This window comes from Mixophyes fleayi, chromosome 8 (assembly GCF_038048845.1).
Source record: "Mixophyes fleayi isolate aMixFle1 chromosome 8, aMixFle1.hap1, whole genome shotgun sequence".
NCBI lineage: Eukaryota > Metazoa > Chordata > Amphibia > Anura > Limnodynastidae > Mixophyes > Mixophyes fleayi.
The window spans coordinates 67,567,321-67,582,324 of record NC_134409.1 but is presented as its reverse complement, the minus strand read 5'-3'; the positions used below and the strand labels follow the sequence as shown (position 1 = coordinate 67,582,324).

The 15,004-nt window shown below is 43.7% G+C and overlaps 1 protein-coding gene across 3 annotated transcripts in view; it reads left to right on the top strand.

Moving 5' to 3' along the window:
- TPR (translocated promoter region, nuclear basket protein) overlaps positions 1-15,004 on the top strand; it is a 148,138-nt gene that overhangs the window by 87,374 nt on the left and 45,760 nt on the right. For all 3 annotated transcript variants that reach the window (XM_075182673.1, XM_075182672.1, XM_075182671.1), the window contains exons 31-33: positions 2,318-2,528; positions 9,532-9,675; positions 11,919-12,117. In XM_075182673.1, coding sequence (XP_075038774.1) covers positions 2,318-2,528; positions 9,532-9,675; positions 11,919-12,117 — 554 coding nt within the window. The remainder of the gene's footprint in view (positions 1-2,317; positions 2,529-9,531; positions 9,676-11,918; positions 12,118-15,004) is intronic.

Here is a 15,004-nt window from a genome sequence, read left to right as displayed (position 1 = left end):
ACAACCGGAATTTTGTGTTTAGTGGAACAGAACGTTAAAGCCACTGCAGCAGTCTTCATAACTGGGTAGAGGACTAACTTGCAGCCTTAGTCGGCAAGCATGACCTTCGTTCTGGGGAAATGTCCCTTCAACCAGAACTCTTCCAGCAGCTGGTGGTAAGGTGTGGTCAACCAGATGTCTGTAGCATTTCAGCTGAACCGCTGCTCCAGGACAGTGGATCCACAGAGGCTATCAAGTCCTTTGAGCTCCTTGGAATTTTCATCTAATCTATGTTTCCTCTGGTATCAATGCTTCTGTTGGTGGGATGGTGTTCAGCTGATTCTTTTAGCACAGGACAGGCTCAGATGGTTTTGGTACACAAACATCCTAAGCTTGCCAGAGAGGCGGCATGACACCTGTCTCGAAGACCAGAACTGTTAAGACAGGTTCTCTTCGGCGCCAGAGATTACCTCGGCTGGTTTTATTGAGGCTGTTGTAGCCATACCCTTTTTTTTTTTTTTTTTTTTTTTTTTTGAGCAAAGGCTATTTCAGGCAGTGTGCAGAAACTGGACTTAAAATGGTCTTGAACAAAATTTCCACAAGGTTTGGAAGATTTACATATCTTGGTGTGAGTTTCCTACCTATTTCTGGTTGGACCAGTTGCTGCAACACTTTAAGGGGTTTAAAACTCTGCTAAAGGTTCAGATCTGAACCCTCTGTTTTCTTTCAGAGAAAACTATCTTTTACATGAAGTGCAGATCCCCTTACAGGGAGTGATGCATATGCAGACCCCCCCCCCCCCCCCCCGCCCCCAATTGTTTCATTTTGAACAGAATGATTTGTGGAGTTCCTTACCTGGAAGAATATTTTCCTGTTGGCTACCTCCACAGCTTGGAGCTTGGGGATGGTAGATCATTTTCTTCTCTTCCATGAAGTCATTGATTCCGATGGCACTTTGTGACCACCTTGTGCTAAAAGGAAGGTTTAGTCATAAGAACAGCAAAGAATTGTGATTCCAGTCTTAAACCAGGATAATTCTCCAGAGGAAGAGGACTCTCTTCACTTTCCGGATGTGGTTAAGACTTTAAGGTGCTATGTATTTACACAGGACAAGAGCATTACGCAGGATTAATGACTTGTTTGTCCTTTTGCAATGTACACAAGAGAGGCTGGCCAGTCCCTTCACAGACCATTATCAGGTGTATTACTTTGGTATTTCGCCAGGCTTACTTTGGGGCAGGACAACCTGTGAACTTACATTACACTAAATCTTGAGTGGCATGTTACAAGGGTTTTAAAAATTGAATACTTTTGCATCCAAACAAGCTAATTCCAGTTTTGGATAGAAGGTGCTGCAAGCAAAGGATTTTTGGCATAACCTCCCTTGGGGACAGCTTTCCTGCATGCGTGAATGAGATAATGGGACTTTTTGTAGTAAAGTTTAAATCCTTTTCTCTGAATCCAAAGGGGGAATTTCTCCCTCCTATTATGTACTCCTGTTTATGTACTATGGTGCTATGTTAAAAATATCTTGAAGTTTCATAGGCATCCAATTGGGGTATACAGGGGCAGGTGCTTGAAGCTTGAGCACTTTTTAAATTCACTAGCAAAAACTCAATCATTGCATTGTATTGTCCAGCGTTTCAGTTTCCCTTATTCTATTAATTTCCCGTTCATTTTTTGCCCATTAGTAAAATGCAGTGTCTGCTGAATAGATGTTGATATTACATTTCCCCCACCTTAATGGGTATCTATTGCTTAGACACAATAACGGCACAGTGCTGGGATTTTTATTTCATATGCAAGTCAAGACAGGGATTATGAGTGCAGAGAGCCATCTCAAAGAGTGAGTTAACCCAGCCCAAGTAAAAACCAGATTTGTTAGTTAAAAATAAACTAAAGGTATTGGTCCCCAGTCTTCTGCTGGGGGATATAATACCAAGTCTCCCTTGCAGGGTACCTCGGGATAAATGTTTTCCTCCTGCACACACACCTAGTGTCCCTGCCTAATGTCCTCCTGTAGGTGGTAAAGGATGAAGTAAACTAATGGGCCCACTCTTATGTTTGTTGCCCCACTAGGCAGTGTTTAAATGTTTTTGTTGTCTAATACAGTAACCACAATGCAGTTTAATAATCTTTAGTGGCGCAAAAGTGCTGATCTTTGTCTTTTCAATGAAATAAAAAACAAAATAGTACAGTTGACATGTGAATCATTTTTGTTTCCTCTTATCTTTTTAAAGTGATAAAAATGTGATGTGCTGTTAACTTTCATTTCGTTCTGTGTCCGTTTAATAACATTGAAGATTGTTTGTGTGAAATGTTTTACTTGTTATGGCAGGTTAAATGCAGCCCAGAATACAAGTCAAAGTCAACTTCAGAGTGCAAAAGAAGAAGCAATAAAACTGAAGAATGAAAAAGAAAATCTCCAGAAAGAACTTGATTCCAAAATCGCAGATATACAAGAAAAAATTAAGACTATCACACAGGTTAAAAAAATTGGTAGACGATACAAGACGCAGTATGAAGAGCTAAAGATTCAGCATGACAAGGTGAGCCAAATGTTGTTTTTGGCAGGCATCCATTAGAGTCCTCCACATTCAACCCTACTATCTCACTTTGACCTTCTCCTGGGAGGACCAGTCAGAATCCCACTTATTCCTAGTTTGGGACGGCACCACACTCCTGCGCTTACACAAGGAGGAAGGGACCAGGAGGATATTAGATAAATGCTACACTGAGGTGGGTTGGGTGGAAGAGGTGAATGGGAGTGTGCCTCAAAGGAGGCAAAAGAGGGGAGGGTTCAAGGGGAATAACCTAGAAAGAGCAGCAGAGCAAGGAATGATTCTAGTGTTACATCTGTGCATTCCCACAGGTGTGGAAGGAGGACAAGCACCCAAAAGAGAGAGCAGGAGGAGAGATGGTGTCATCAGGGGATAGCCATGTTTCAGTGATTGAAACTGGTAGAAGATGGTGATAAATTATGGATGGAGAACAATTTGTTACATACTGACCTAGCATTCCAGAGACCACAGGAGAGAGGGAAGAGGAGAGATGTGGGAGAGGGAAAAGATGGCAGAAGAGAAGAGCTGGGGCAGATGAAGGGAGGGGAAGCGAGGAGGAGGGGTGAGAATGTAGGTAGGCAGGTTGTGGAAGGAAAGGGATAGAACAGAAGGGAGAGAAGAGTAAAGCATGATGAGGCTAGGGATAAACGTGAGGTAGAGAATTGAAAGTGTGACAGAAACAAGGCAGTGAGAGGTTAGAAGGAAGGTAATGGTAATAAAGCTTGTGGAGGGAGACGGTGGAGAGTTACCAGGAGAGAAGTGGTGGAAAAGAAGTAATAGACGGTAGTAATGAGGGCCGTGTGTAAAACACAGTAATGCCTTACAGTGACACCGTTTCATGGTAAACGGAGCAGCAACTGTGATGTTTTATATTTGATGCTGCTTGTATTCCAAGAGGAATGTTCCCCTCCTGGTCACATCTTGTGCAATTCTTGCTATTCAATTAAATCTGCATATACATTTTGTAACAAATCACAATTGAAAGACATGCACACTGTCTAAACATAGCACTGTCTAACAGCCTAAATAGGCCAATAGCCCATAGTGAATTTATTAAATAGCTTAAGTCATGTGATGTTTGTCTGGAGTTAAACCCCACTAATCTCAAACTACTAAAATAGTATAAAACTTCTTAAGCAAACAGTTTAGGAGTAAGCATGCTAAATAAAATATGGCACATATGATCCCTTTACAGATAACTGGTACAGATGGTATAACAATTTTATATAAATCCATCTAATCTATTGCATGGTTGTCTAAGAAGACTTACCTTTATATTCCCAGCCATGCTTAAGGACGAGGCAGACCATAAAGTTGAGGGCATCTTCTAGTACATTTTTGTGCCAACAGTAGCCTCTTTAAGGCCTGCCTTGGCCTCTGCTTAATTGAATAAAGCTGTGCAACGATGGTCTGAACAACTTTCCAAGGGCTTGTTAAGTGACAAGCCAAGTTCTGAGTTGATCCCATTGGTGGAGCAATTTCAGAGATCTACAGATTACTTGGGAGAGGCAGCTCTGGATGCAGGCATTATTGGGGCAAGGACCTTTGCCTCTGCTGTCTCTACTCATTAAACCAGGCCTGGTTAACCTGAGGCCCTCCATGTATTGTGAATCTGCAACACCCAGCATGCATTGGCAGGCGAAAGCCAGACTATATTGGACAAGACATGCTGGGACTTGTAGCTTCACAACACCTGGAGATCCACAGGTTGGCCAGGCCTGAATTAGACGCTTTGGTTTAAGACCTGCTAGGCTGATGTGAGGTCTAAGCACTCTGGAGTCTTTCTTTTCAGGTGGTGTCTTTTTTTGGGCCTGAGCTTGATAACCTAATTAGTCAGGCAACAGGAGGTAATGGTGCTTTCCTTGTTAATGTTCCCAAATCCAAAGTCCAAAGTCTCCAGGTTTCGATCCTTTCAATTCAATGGTAGAACGAGAAGTCTGCACCGTAGAGGGCAATATTCCGCCCCCAGGGAGGTGGCTTGCATAGAGGGAGTCGGGCTTGGATTGTTAGATGTCCAGCAACCAAGTCTGACAATAAACAAGCTTCATGATGGGAATTCTGCCCACCCAGCATTCGCTGTGGTAGGTGTCCGTCTACTCACTTTCTGAGTTGAGTGGTTCAAGGACTGTCGCAGATGCATGGCAGATCTACACCCAGACTGTTCTTTACCACATGGCTTCCTGCAAGTTGGACAAAATGTCTTGCTCAGAGAGGCCTTTCACTCTCTGATTTCTTCTGATGTGATTTTTATCTGTCTTGGACTATCAAGAGGTTTGGGTTTTACTCCAACCTAAAAGAGGGAAAAATATGACTGCGCTGATATTCTATAGTTCAGGATGGTTACACGGGTGAGTCCATTCCTAACGTTTGTTGAAATCTCAGGGACCCTGTTACCCCTCCCCAACCTAACACTGGCATCTGTCGTAACTAAGGTCCATCGGCTGGTTTGAAGGGACTGACCCTTCTCCACATTGTTTTTTTTTTAACCCAACCATTTTTGGAGAATCTCCCGTTGAAGAGGGCGAGAGTGGAATTGCGCAAAGGGCACTCCCTCTAACACTGATACCATTGTTCCCAGGAGTTTCATGCAGCTGAGGAGAGATGCCTCTCTCCGTACAAGTAGGGTCCTGGTCTTGCGCGAGGGCCTTGTTTTCGGGTAAGTATACCCTCTGGGTCACTGTGTCGAACATGAGACTCAGGAAATGCATCCGTTGTGCCGGAAGGAGAGAGGATTTGGGCAAGTTCAGAATCCTTGAGCTTCTAGAAACTGCATTGTAATCTGGATGTGATGAGTTAAGAGCGATGCCAACGGTGCTTTCAGAAGGAAGTCGTCTAGATATGGCACTATTGTGATACCCTTCTGTTGCAGGAGCCCCACCATAATTTTGGTGAACACTCAGGGAGAAGTCGCTAGACCGAAGGGTAGGGCCCTGAACTGAAAATGGGAGTTTCCTACCGCAAAGCGGAGTAGACAATGGTGTCCCCTCCATATAGAAATATTAAGATAGCTTCCTTGATGTCTATGGAGGCCAGGAACTCTCCCTGCTCCATTCTGGCAATTACAGATCGAAGGGACTCCATTCAGATATTTCGAGTTTTCACCTGCTTGTTCAGGGACTGCAGATTTAAAATTGGACGTAAATATCCGTCTGGTTTTGGCACCAGTAAGAGACTGGAGTAGAGCCCCTGACCTCTCCTCTTGCATTGGAACGGGAACAATAACCCCGTCTGTCAGCAAATTCTGGATTGCCTCCTGAAGTGCCTTGCGCCTGAGGGGACAAAGGAGGGTTTCTGTGGTGAAGAACCTTTGTGGTGGGAACTGGACTGTCTGACATAACTCCAACACAATTCCTTGTGTCCAAATGTCCGTGGTGGATGTCCACCACTGGCCCTGGAAACGAAGAAGGCGTACCCCCACCACAGATTCCTCTGGGGGAGGACTGTCACGCAGCGGGCTTATCACCCGGTATCAAAGTTCCTCACCTAACAGCGCCCCTACGTCTGCTATACGCTAGTCTAGGGGCAGAGGACTGGCCTTTCGACGGGGTGCCACAGGCAAAGGACCAAAAAAGTCCTTGTGGTCTCCTTGGAACCCATGGGAAGAGCGTTGCTCTTTCCTACTGTGCCCACCTGAATAACCTTTTCTAGCTTTGACCCAAACAGAATAACCCCATCAAATGGCAAGCCCTCTAGAGCTCGCATTGAATCGGCGTCCTATGTCCAAGAGCGTAACCACAAGGTACGACGAGCTGCCATGAGAGCCGAGAATCTAGAATTAACGGAGACAGTATCCATGGCTGCATGGTCCACATAATCGGAAGTCTCCTGGATATGCTCGGCCAATGAAGGGAGTTCCGCACGTGGAACGTTGCACTGAATGCCTGCAACTAACTGTTCGGCCCATTGCTGGATAGCTTTTTTTTAACCCAGGCAACTGCCATAGTGGGTCTAAACATGCTGCCTGACGCAACATAAGCTGAGCGGAAGGCATGATCACACTTTGTCCGTGGGGTCCCTTAGTGAGACCCGCTCCTGAGTGGGAATAGCCGAAGAGGAGGACAAAGCGCGCTACAGGAGTGTCCACTCTAGGGGAGGCCTCCCATTTAACGGAATCTTCTGCTGTGAGAGGGTAAAGTGACTTAAATCTACCCAGCATCATAAACTGCTTATTAGGCCTTAGCCAGGCATCGGTTACCATCTCCATCATCTCAGGGGATGGTGGAAATGCAACCATCTACGCTGTGGTCTTTTTAAACAATGACAACCCCGAAGGAGCAGTGGGGTCTGGATCTGCAAAACCTAAAGTATGTCTGATACCCAAAATGAGGTTATCAACAATATGGGAAGAGGCAGAATCTACAGCACTAAGGGAGTCTTCTTCCTGTAGATCAATGTCTAATTCATCTTCCTCTTCTGAGGAATGCTATTGAGTCATGATCGCGGCCCTGGGCCGCATCAGAAATAATCCTCTTGGCCCTGTGTGATGCTGTATGCAGGCGCTCTTCTCCCTTAACTGAATCGGACTGAGAGAATGTGCCTGCAACAGCTAGGGAGTGTGTAGAAGTGTGAGAAACTGAAACCTCACGTACCTCTGTGGACTGTAACATCACCCTGGTGAGCTCCTCCATGGCTGTTAATGATTTAGCCCAGAGCGGTTCCTCCATAGCTGTTTCCCCCTGGGCTGGACCTCGTCACTCCTGGGTTTCAGCTACGCAAGCCGTACAGAGAGCTTCCTGGTTAGACTGTCCAATACTTTGCACTATTTTATACATGTGCCAGATGTAATGCTAGACATACCGGAGGATTCCTTATATTTGGACGTCCCCTTCTCAGACATTTTTAAAAGGTATAACATTAGTAAAACCAAGTATAATATTTAAAAGAAATAGTCTGAGAGGCTATATTCTGCATACAGTACAAGATTTTACAAAGTCTCTGTACTAGGTAAATGTCTTGAATCTATATCAATCCCAAGGCATTGAGAACAATAGTCCTGGTTGTGAAAAACACAGTATGCAATAGGTCTCTATAGAGGACAGTATTAAACAGCATAAACAATACCAGTTGAGGAGAGTAGAGGAGCAGCGTGCAGCACAATCTCCGTGTCCAAATATGACTGCTTCCGTCGCTAGGAAGTAGGAAGGGGGTGGAGGGAAGTTCTCCTCCAAGATCTCCCCCAAAAATGGCTGCCCCTGTAGACTGCCGATCAGCGCATACTCAAGTATGGCTTTCGGCGTGTATTGCAATCACGCCTCTGAGTGCCTAGGCAGCATGTGCAATCGATTAGTAAACAAATCGCCTCCTAAGGAGAGCGATTGTTACTGTCCCCTGCTGCTCGTTGTCTAGGGACGGGGGGACTTGCTGGCATGTCTGTCCGGACGGAAGGAGAGGCTGCTACAGATCAACTGCCGCCCCACTAGGGAGACAAAACTGCAGCCGCTTGCTGCCGATTCTGAAGAGCACAAATGGTGCCTTTTTAAGTAGATGCTGCCTCTATGGCAGATTTATAAAATGTCCCCCGTTGCTCATCCATCTTGGGGGGAGGACAGGCTGCCGGCAATGGTGCGAGGGTGAGTGAGCTCAGGCTGCTTCTTCCCCTCCGCAGGGTTCCAGAGTGAAGGAAGTCGGAAGGCTATTCACTCCTCTGGTTTGATCCCTGTGCTGCAAATATGAAAAACCTATATATAAATAAAGTATAGACAGGAGCCTATACTAAAGTGACCTTACTCCTAGTTACTTGAGAAAAAAACTGAGGTATCCACATGAGAGGAGCGTCAGAGTAGGGGCGGAGAGAAGATCAAAGTTAATTGCCTAGACTCCTAGACCCACTACTATACCCCAATCTTTCGCAGTGTCCCCCAATGGAGTAAGAGAAATTGATTTTACGGTGAGTAAAAATCTTTTTATACTTGCGTTAAATACTTTTTCTTTTAGGGGACTGGGCGCCCACACTTTACACTCTGGATTCTACTTTTGTGTGATATGTAATGGTTTGTTTGTTTTGTTGTTTTAGAGGATGTTTTTCTTCCTTTCTATATCCTTTTTCCATGGGGCTTAGCTCAATAGACACTGAGGCATTACAGGAGAAGGGGTGTAGAGGGGGATATGCACTAAGGTAAACTATTAAGAAGCTCTAAAGGATGCCTACACTATACACCAATGTACCTGGTGTCCACTAATGTATTAAGAGAAAAGGATTTAACGTTTGTATAAAATTATATTTATTCACCCCCATTGTGCTGAGTCCCATGATTAAAGGTATGTCCATAATCAAATTGCAGTCAAACAAAATGGAAGAGATCCTCATGTACTATGTACAGTTTTAGAACACTACAAGTACAGTCCATGACATGGAGAGGAGGGTAACTATGGTATTTTTTAAAGAGCAAAAAAAAAAAAAACACACATTGAGCAGAGCAATGTTTTCATGCAAGTTATTAGAAAGTCGTCCCTAAGGCGTTTCATGAATCAGGGTTTACGCTGGTTTCCAATTTAACCAACTACTAATTGTTGTTTTTTTTTTTGTTTTTTTTAAGTTTTTCATATAGGAGTTCAAGGCTCTTGCTTATGTTCAGAGTTGTTTCATATTTAAAGTTAATTTCATCCAAAAATTTTGGGTGGCATGCAATCATAAAGTGAACATTTTCTTGCCTTGCAAGCTCCATTCACTGGGTCTTTAGTGCGTCTAACTGTGGCGTGTTTGTAACAAGACAAGTGGGTGTGCATGTACCATGTCTCCTGTCCAATTCAAATGGGAGAGAAGCTAATGGGAGTTGCCTTGATGCCTAATATGCTTGTTGCAAACACCCAGTAGTAGAAGAGGGGAATGTGGCGTCTGTCCTTTAGATATATAGTGGGCTTAGCTGATGCACAACACGGTGTGTGGAAGGTATGAAAATAAAGTCATGTCATTGGACATTTTTAGATGTGCTTTAACTTTTTTTTTTTCTTTTTTTTTTTTTTTTTTTTTTCTCTCCCCTGCCTCCTCCAGCTGGTTGCGGAGACCACCTCAGCCCAGGCAGCACAGTCAGAAGAGCGAGCATCTCAAAAAGAAGTACAAGACTTGAGAGATTCTCGTGCACAGGCTGAAGCAAAGATTTTAACATTGGAAAGCCAATTGGAAATTATGCAAAAGGTAAATTTATTAAACAATGGAGCTTTATTGCAGTCATCACTGTGCACAATGGCCCTTATTTAGGGTTGCGATCTACACCTTGATAAAACCTTTTTTTAGGGAGCGGTTGCAAACTTCAAAATATGCGTACAGATTTATAGATCAGGGCTGGGTCTTAATGAAACTCTAAATTGCAGAGTAAAAATAAATTCACATTTGTAACCAACTCATCACAGCTTGGCTTGTTCACTTGTAATACTTGCCCCCTTTTTCTGTGTTTGCTCGTAGTGCTAAATGAGGCTCAATGTATGCAGTTATTAAACGGTATTGTAAAGTATCTCTGTGGCGCTGTGTGTGTCTGTGGCTCTGTCTTATGAATCCCTCAACTGCACAGATCTGTGGCCTCTGCTGCGGGGAAAGTGGACTTGTGGGATTCTAGAGTGGTTGGAGATAGAGTACCTCTGCAGCATCACTTATCCTCCTATCCTGTTCACCAGTGCCCTAGATATGGAGTGCTGAACATCCGCTTCTCGGGGGTGCTTGGTGAATTCTTCATCAGGGTCAGGATTGATGTCCAATGTTGAGGCGAAGCCTAAAGTAGAGCTATTTTTCAGAGTTTGTACCCTGGAACTACCCACTAAAATTGCGTACAGCTACTAAGGCCAAGTGCACATGACATGGACAACCAATAGAAGCACTGTTTTATACCAGCAACTCCTGTATAGTTAGTTTGACTTCAGTCTACAAGGTCTTTTGCCCGGTACAGTGCTTCCTGATTGCTTCATCCTCCCACATCAGACTTTATATCCAACACTTATTGGTCAAGGTTTCACAGGGCATACAGTGGTTTTTGCTGAAGATTATGGTCTTCTGCTTAGTCAGGATTTCAGCTTTTTAGAGTAGTATATAGTCTTTCTACTCTTCTCTCTAGTTAGGCTTGCAGGTGGAAAGTGAGTCTCTTATTCTAAGGGCACTATGCCCTCTTCCCTGGTGGTCCACAGTTATGTATGTGCCAAACTAAATTGCCGACATGACATGACAAATGAGACTCCCTCTGCATTATTCAGCCTGTGTGGGGAGAAGATGAGCTGGACGGTGCCACAGCAGCCATGGAGTACTAGTACCTCTTAGGCTGATGTGATTTAGCAAACCTCTCATGATTCTTTTTTTGTTTGTTTTATAAAACCTTTCTATTGATTTCTTAGCTACCACTACAACAAGCTTGCTATTCAGGGTTTTCTAATCCAGTGATTTGGGCTGACTGGTGCATAATATCAGAGACCAGCTGTATGCCCAGTTTCTGTATTTAAACTTGCTGTTCCAGTATGCTTGACCAACTATACACCAGCGTGGTGGGCCTCCAGGTATCGGTCTTCCTGCTCATTTGGGCACACCAATTTACTCAGAATCTAGCGCGTATCTCCTGTTGTAGTGAGGTGATGACCGGTCCCCAGATCGCGCAACAGCCTCCTTCCCATGATACAGGGCAGCGATGTTCATTGGGTCTGCTGGAAGAACACAGAAATTCAACACCAGTCAGCCCTGCACTTTCCAGGAAATTCACACATACCACCCCCCCTGGAGTGGCTCCTTATATGCATGGTCAAATTCCTACAATGTTTTTCTCTCCCCTGGGTCTCTCAAACATTGTTGTACAGTACCAGTGGGTGGGAGTGTAGAGAAGTTGGCCTTCCACAGTGGTTCCCCTGCTGTGTCCTTGCCACAATGCCTGAGCCAGTCCTATGGAAGACAATGGGGTAATTAACCCCCAGATCTTAGATGGCACCCAGTCCCTCCTGGTATCAATCTCTTTCACGATTTTAGTACCTCAGGGCTACTAGCTGTCCCTTCCTTCGTACTTCCTCATGTGTCCACAATCAACCCCCCCGCCCAATACGCCAGGAGAAATGTAAGAACCGGTCCCGGGGTGATAGTCCATGTAACCCTGCGAATTGACGCGCCAGTGGGAGATGTTTTTTTGGCAGTGTGGCCCGATCCCTTCATACTAACACTACATGATATGTATTTCCTGTGGTCATGGTTGCCTTTAATACTTGATATTTTTGTTAAGATGCTTAATAAGTTGTAGCAGTATTTTGTTTAAGGTTACTCTGTGTATGGGGTGAGGTGTTTGTGTGTGGTTTTGTTTGTCGTCTTGCTTATTAATTATGCTATTAATGTACTCCTAAACTGTTATTAGCAGCATGAACCTATGATCTTTAGCACTGTACACAATTGTTTAACCTATAAAAATTTCTTTTAAGTCTGTAGAGGAAAAAGAAAATGAAGTTAAATCTCAACAGGAACAAACCTCACAAATTCAGTCAGAGTTATCCAAAGTTCAAAAAGACCTTCAGGACAGGATTGCACAAGAAGAACAAATGCGTCAGCAAATAAATGAAAAGGAGGAAAAGACAAAGAAAACTCTCTTTGCAGCAAAGCAGAGGCTTGCCCAACTTACTGGTAAGGTTTGGGTCTTTATGTACAGTATTTGCAACAGTGACTTGCGTTTTGTGAGTGCACAATGGTTTACCCATGAACAAGCAAATGAACTATGATTTGAAATGAGCACACTTCTCCAGGGTGCTCAATAGCAAACTGCATGTTTTATAAAATACTAATTTTCTGAATATATAAATGCTCTTAACTTGTGTAAACATGTAAATACATATTTGCATAAATTCTAAATAGTGGCAAAATAAACAAAGGGGCACCCCAACACTGGGAACTCGAGCATGAGAGCTGGGTAAATGGTGGAAAACAAATTTAAACCTAGGATTTGAGACTCCAGTTGTCCCATTGTAATGGCATCGGGGTCTCAAACCTCTCCACCAATGCCAGCTGCATAGGTCCTCTGTGCAGGAATGTGGTGGTTCAACACGGGGCAGCTTGGGGATGAATGAGTGTTGCCTCTTATTTTGTAGGTCACAGGGGAACAGCAAGTATAGGCAATTAGCAGGACTAGAGTAGAATCTTTTGGAATACTGATGCTGCATTTTTGCTCGGACATAGCTCTTAAAAGATCTTTATATACACAGCTCTTTAAAGATATTAAATGTTTACTACACTCTTATGACTGAATCACTTTTGCAGTGTACACTAATAGTCTTCTATGGTACTGCAACCAAAAAGTATTAATGTTTCTGGAGGAGTTAAAGGAACATAAGGCAAAATAATAACATATGAAGGGTGCAATGCAATTAAATCCTATGTCCCCTTCCGATGCTTGCAATATATTTGTGCATGGAATACTGACATTTAGGGGCATATTCAGTTGGCCGCATTACTGTCAAAAGTAACGTGGCCTGTACACTATTACCATTAGTGAGCGTAATTGCAATGCCAGCTTTTTGCTCACAAGCATAAATTGGTGTTAATAAATATTTAATAATATGCTTAACGCTTCATTGTCGGATTCCCCTCTTTGAGGAGTGTGTGTATATATGTATATGCAGGTATTTGTGTATATATTTTCCACAATTTGCAATTGACCTTCTTGATGTAGTTGTTATATTTTACAAAGATACAGCAAACCTACCCATAGTGCAAATTAATCATAGCCATTTTTTTATTTTTTTTTATCCTCCCATTTTGCACACTTATGTCCATTTAACTGTTTCTCTATCCTCCTTTGGGGGACACTGGGGACATTGGGATATAGAGTAGGTCAGGGCGAACTGGCACTTTAAACTTCTGTTTAACTAAGCCCTAGCTCCTCCCCCCTCTATACCCCACTTCCTGTTGGCCTCAGTTTAGTTTAAGTGCCTGGCGAACGGGCTGTGTTTAGGGCTGAGTAGTAGCCTAATTCTGTTTTATTTTTTTGTTTTTAATATTAATCGGAGACTTTAGTCTACTGTTCCTGACAGCCGGTAGCTCACTGAGCTGCATAGGCGGCTCTGTCACCGACATTCCCCTGGTGCTTTTAGTGAGGACAGACTACAGTTTGCAGCGCGCAGCATGGATGGCTGTGCACTGTCTGGAGGGGAGGATCGGAGGTAAGTGGAGCTGCCTCTGCTGCCAAAATTCTTCTTCAAATGCATTGATGCCCTCGTAGGAGCCGGCCACAGTCGCTGCAGGCTGTGGTCCATTCTTAAGGGACTACTGTGACTTGGTCCGAACTTTAAGAAAGGCTTGCAGAGCTTGATGTTAGTGGAGAGCCATACTCTGTCCCCTTCCTTGAACTTACAAGGACATCTGAAGCGGTCCTTAAATAACTTGGCTTAAGACGCAGCTTGCTTCAATGAGAAGTTTTATCTTTTTCCATATTCTCTTCAGAGAATGAGCAATGTGTCCGATCTCAGGTTGGCTGGTATGATGTCATAAAATGAAACCAACTTGGGATGTGTCCCATAAATGCAGAAAAATAGGGCATAACTAGAGGAAGAGTGTGGTGAATTATTGTAGGCTAAGTCCGCCCATGGCAGGTATTCTACCCAGTTGTCATGTAATTCAGAGATGTAGCATCTTAATATTGTTCCAAAGACTGGTTTACCCTTTCCGCCTGTACATTAGTTTGCGGATGATAGGCTGATGCAAAACTTGGTTGAATGTCAAGCAAGGCACAAAATAATTTCCAGAACTGGGCCACAAATTGAGTTATTCTATCTGATGCAATATTAGTGGGTATTCCATGTAATCTGAAAATATTTTGAATGAACAGAGGAGCCAAAGACTTAGCAGATGGTAGCTTTGGTAAAGGCACAAAATGAGCGATCTTGCTAAAGTGATCAACGATCACCCAATTGCAATTACACCCTTTAGACAAAGGCAAATCCGTGATTGGGTTTATGGAACATCGGGCACGGGTAAAGGCATCATCTTTCCCATGGGTAAATCTCTGGGTGTTTTCACCCTGGAGCAAATCTCGCAGGACTGTACAAAGTTTCTAAAGTCTTTCTTCATAGAAGGCCACCAAACAGAACGAGAGAGTAATTTAATAATTGGTGATACCTGGATGTTCAGATATTTTGCTGTCATGGTCCTTAGACAAGATACTGTCTCAGACCAGCTGGCACAAACAACAAATTGGAAGGCATGGAGACTGATGCCTGATCTTAAACTGCCTGTAATTGGGTTGCCAAATCCTGAGTCAGCCCTGAGACTTAGAACCAGGGCGATATGTGATCACAAAATTAATCGAGAGAAGAAAAGAGCCCAGCGCGCCTGTCGGGGATTCAACCTCTTGGCAGTTTCAATGTATTGGAGATTTTGGTGATTCGTGTACACTGTGATGGTATGCTTAGCGCCCTCCAACCAATGTCTCCATTCTTCGAATGTCCATTTAATGGCCAACAACTCTCGATTTCCCACATCATAAATTACCTCTGCTGCTAAGAATTTCTTGGAGAAG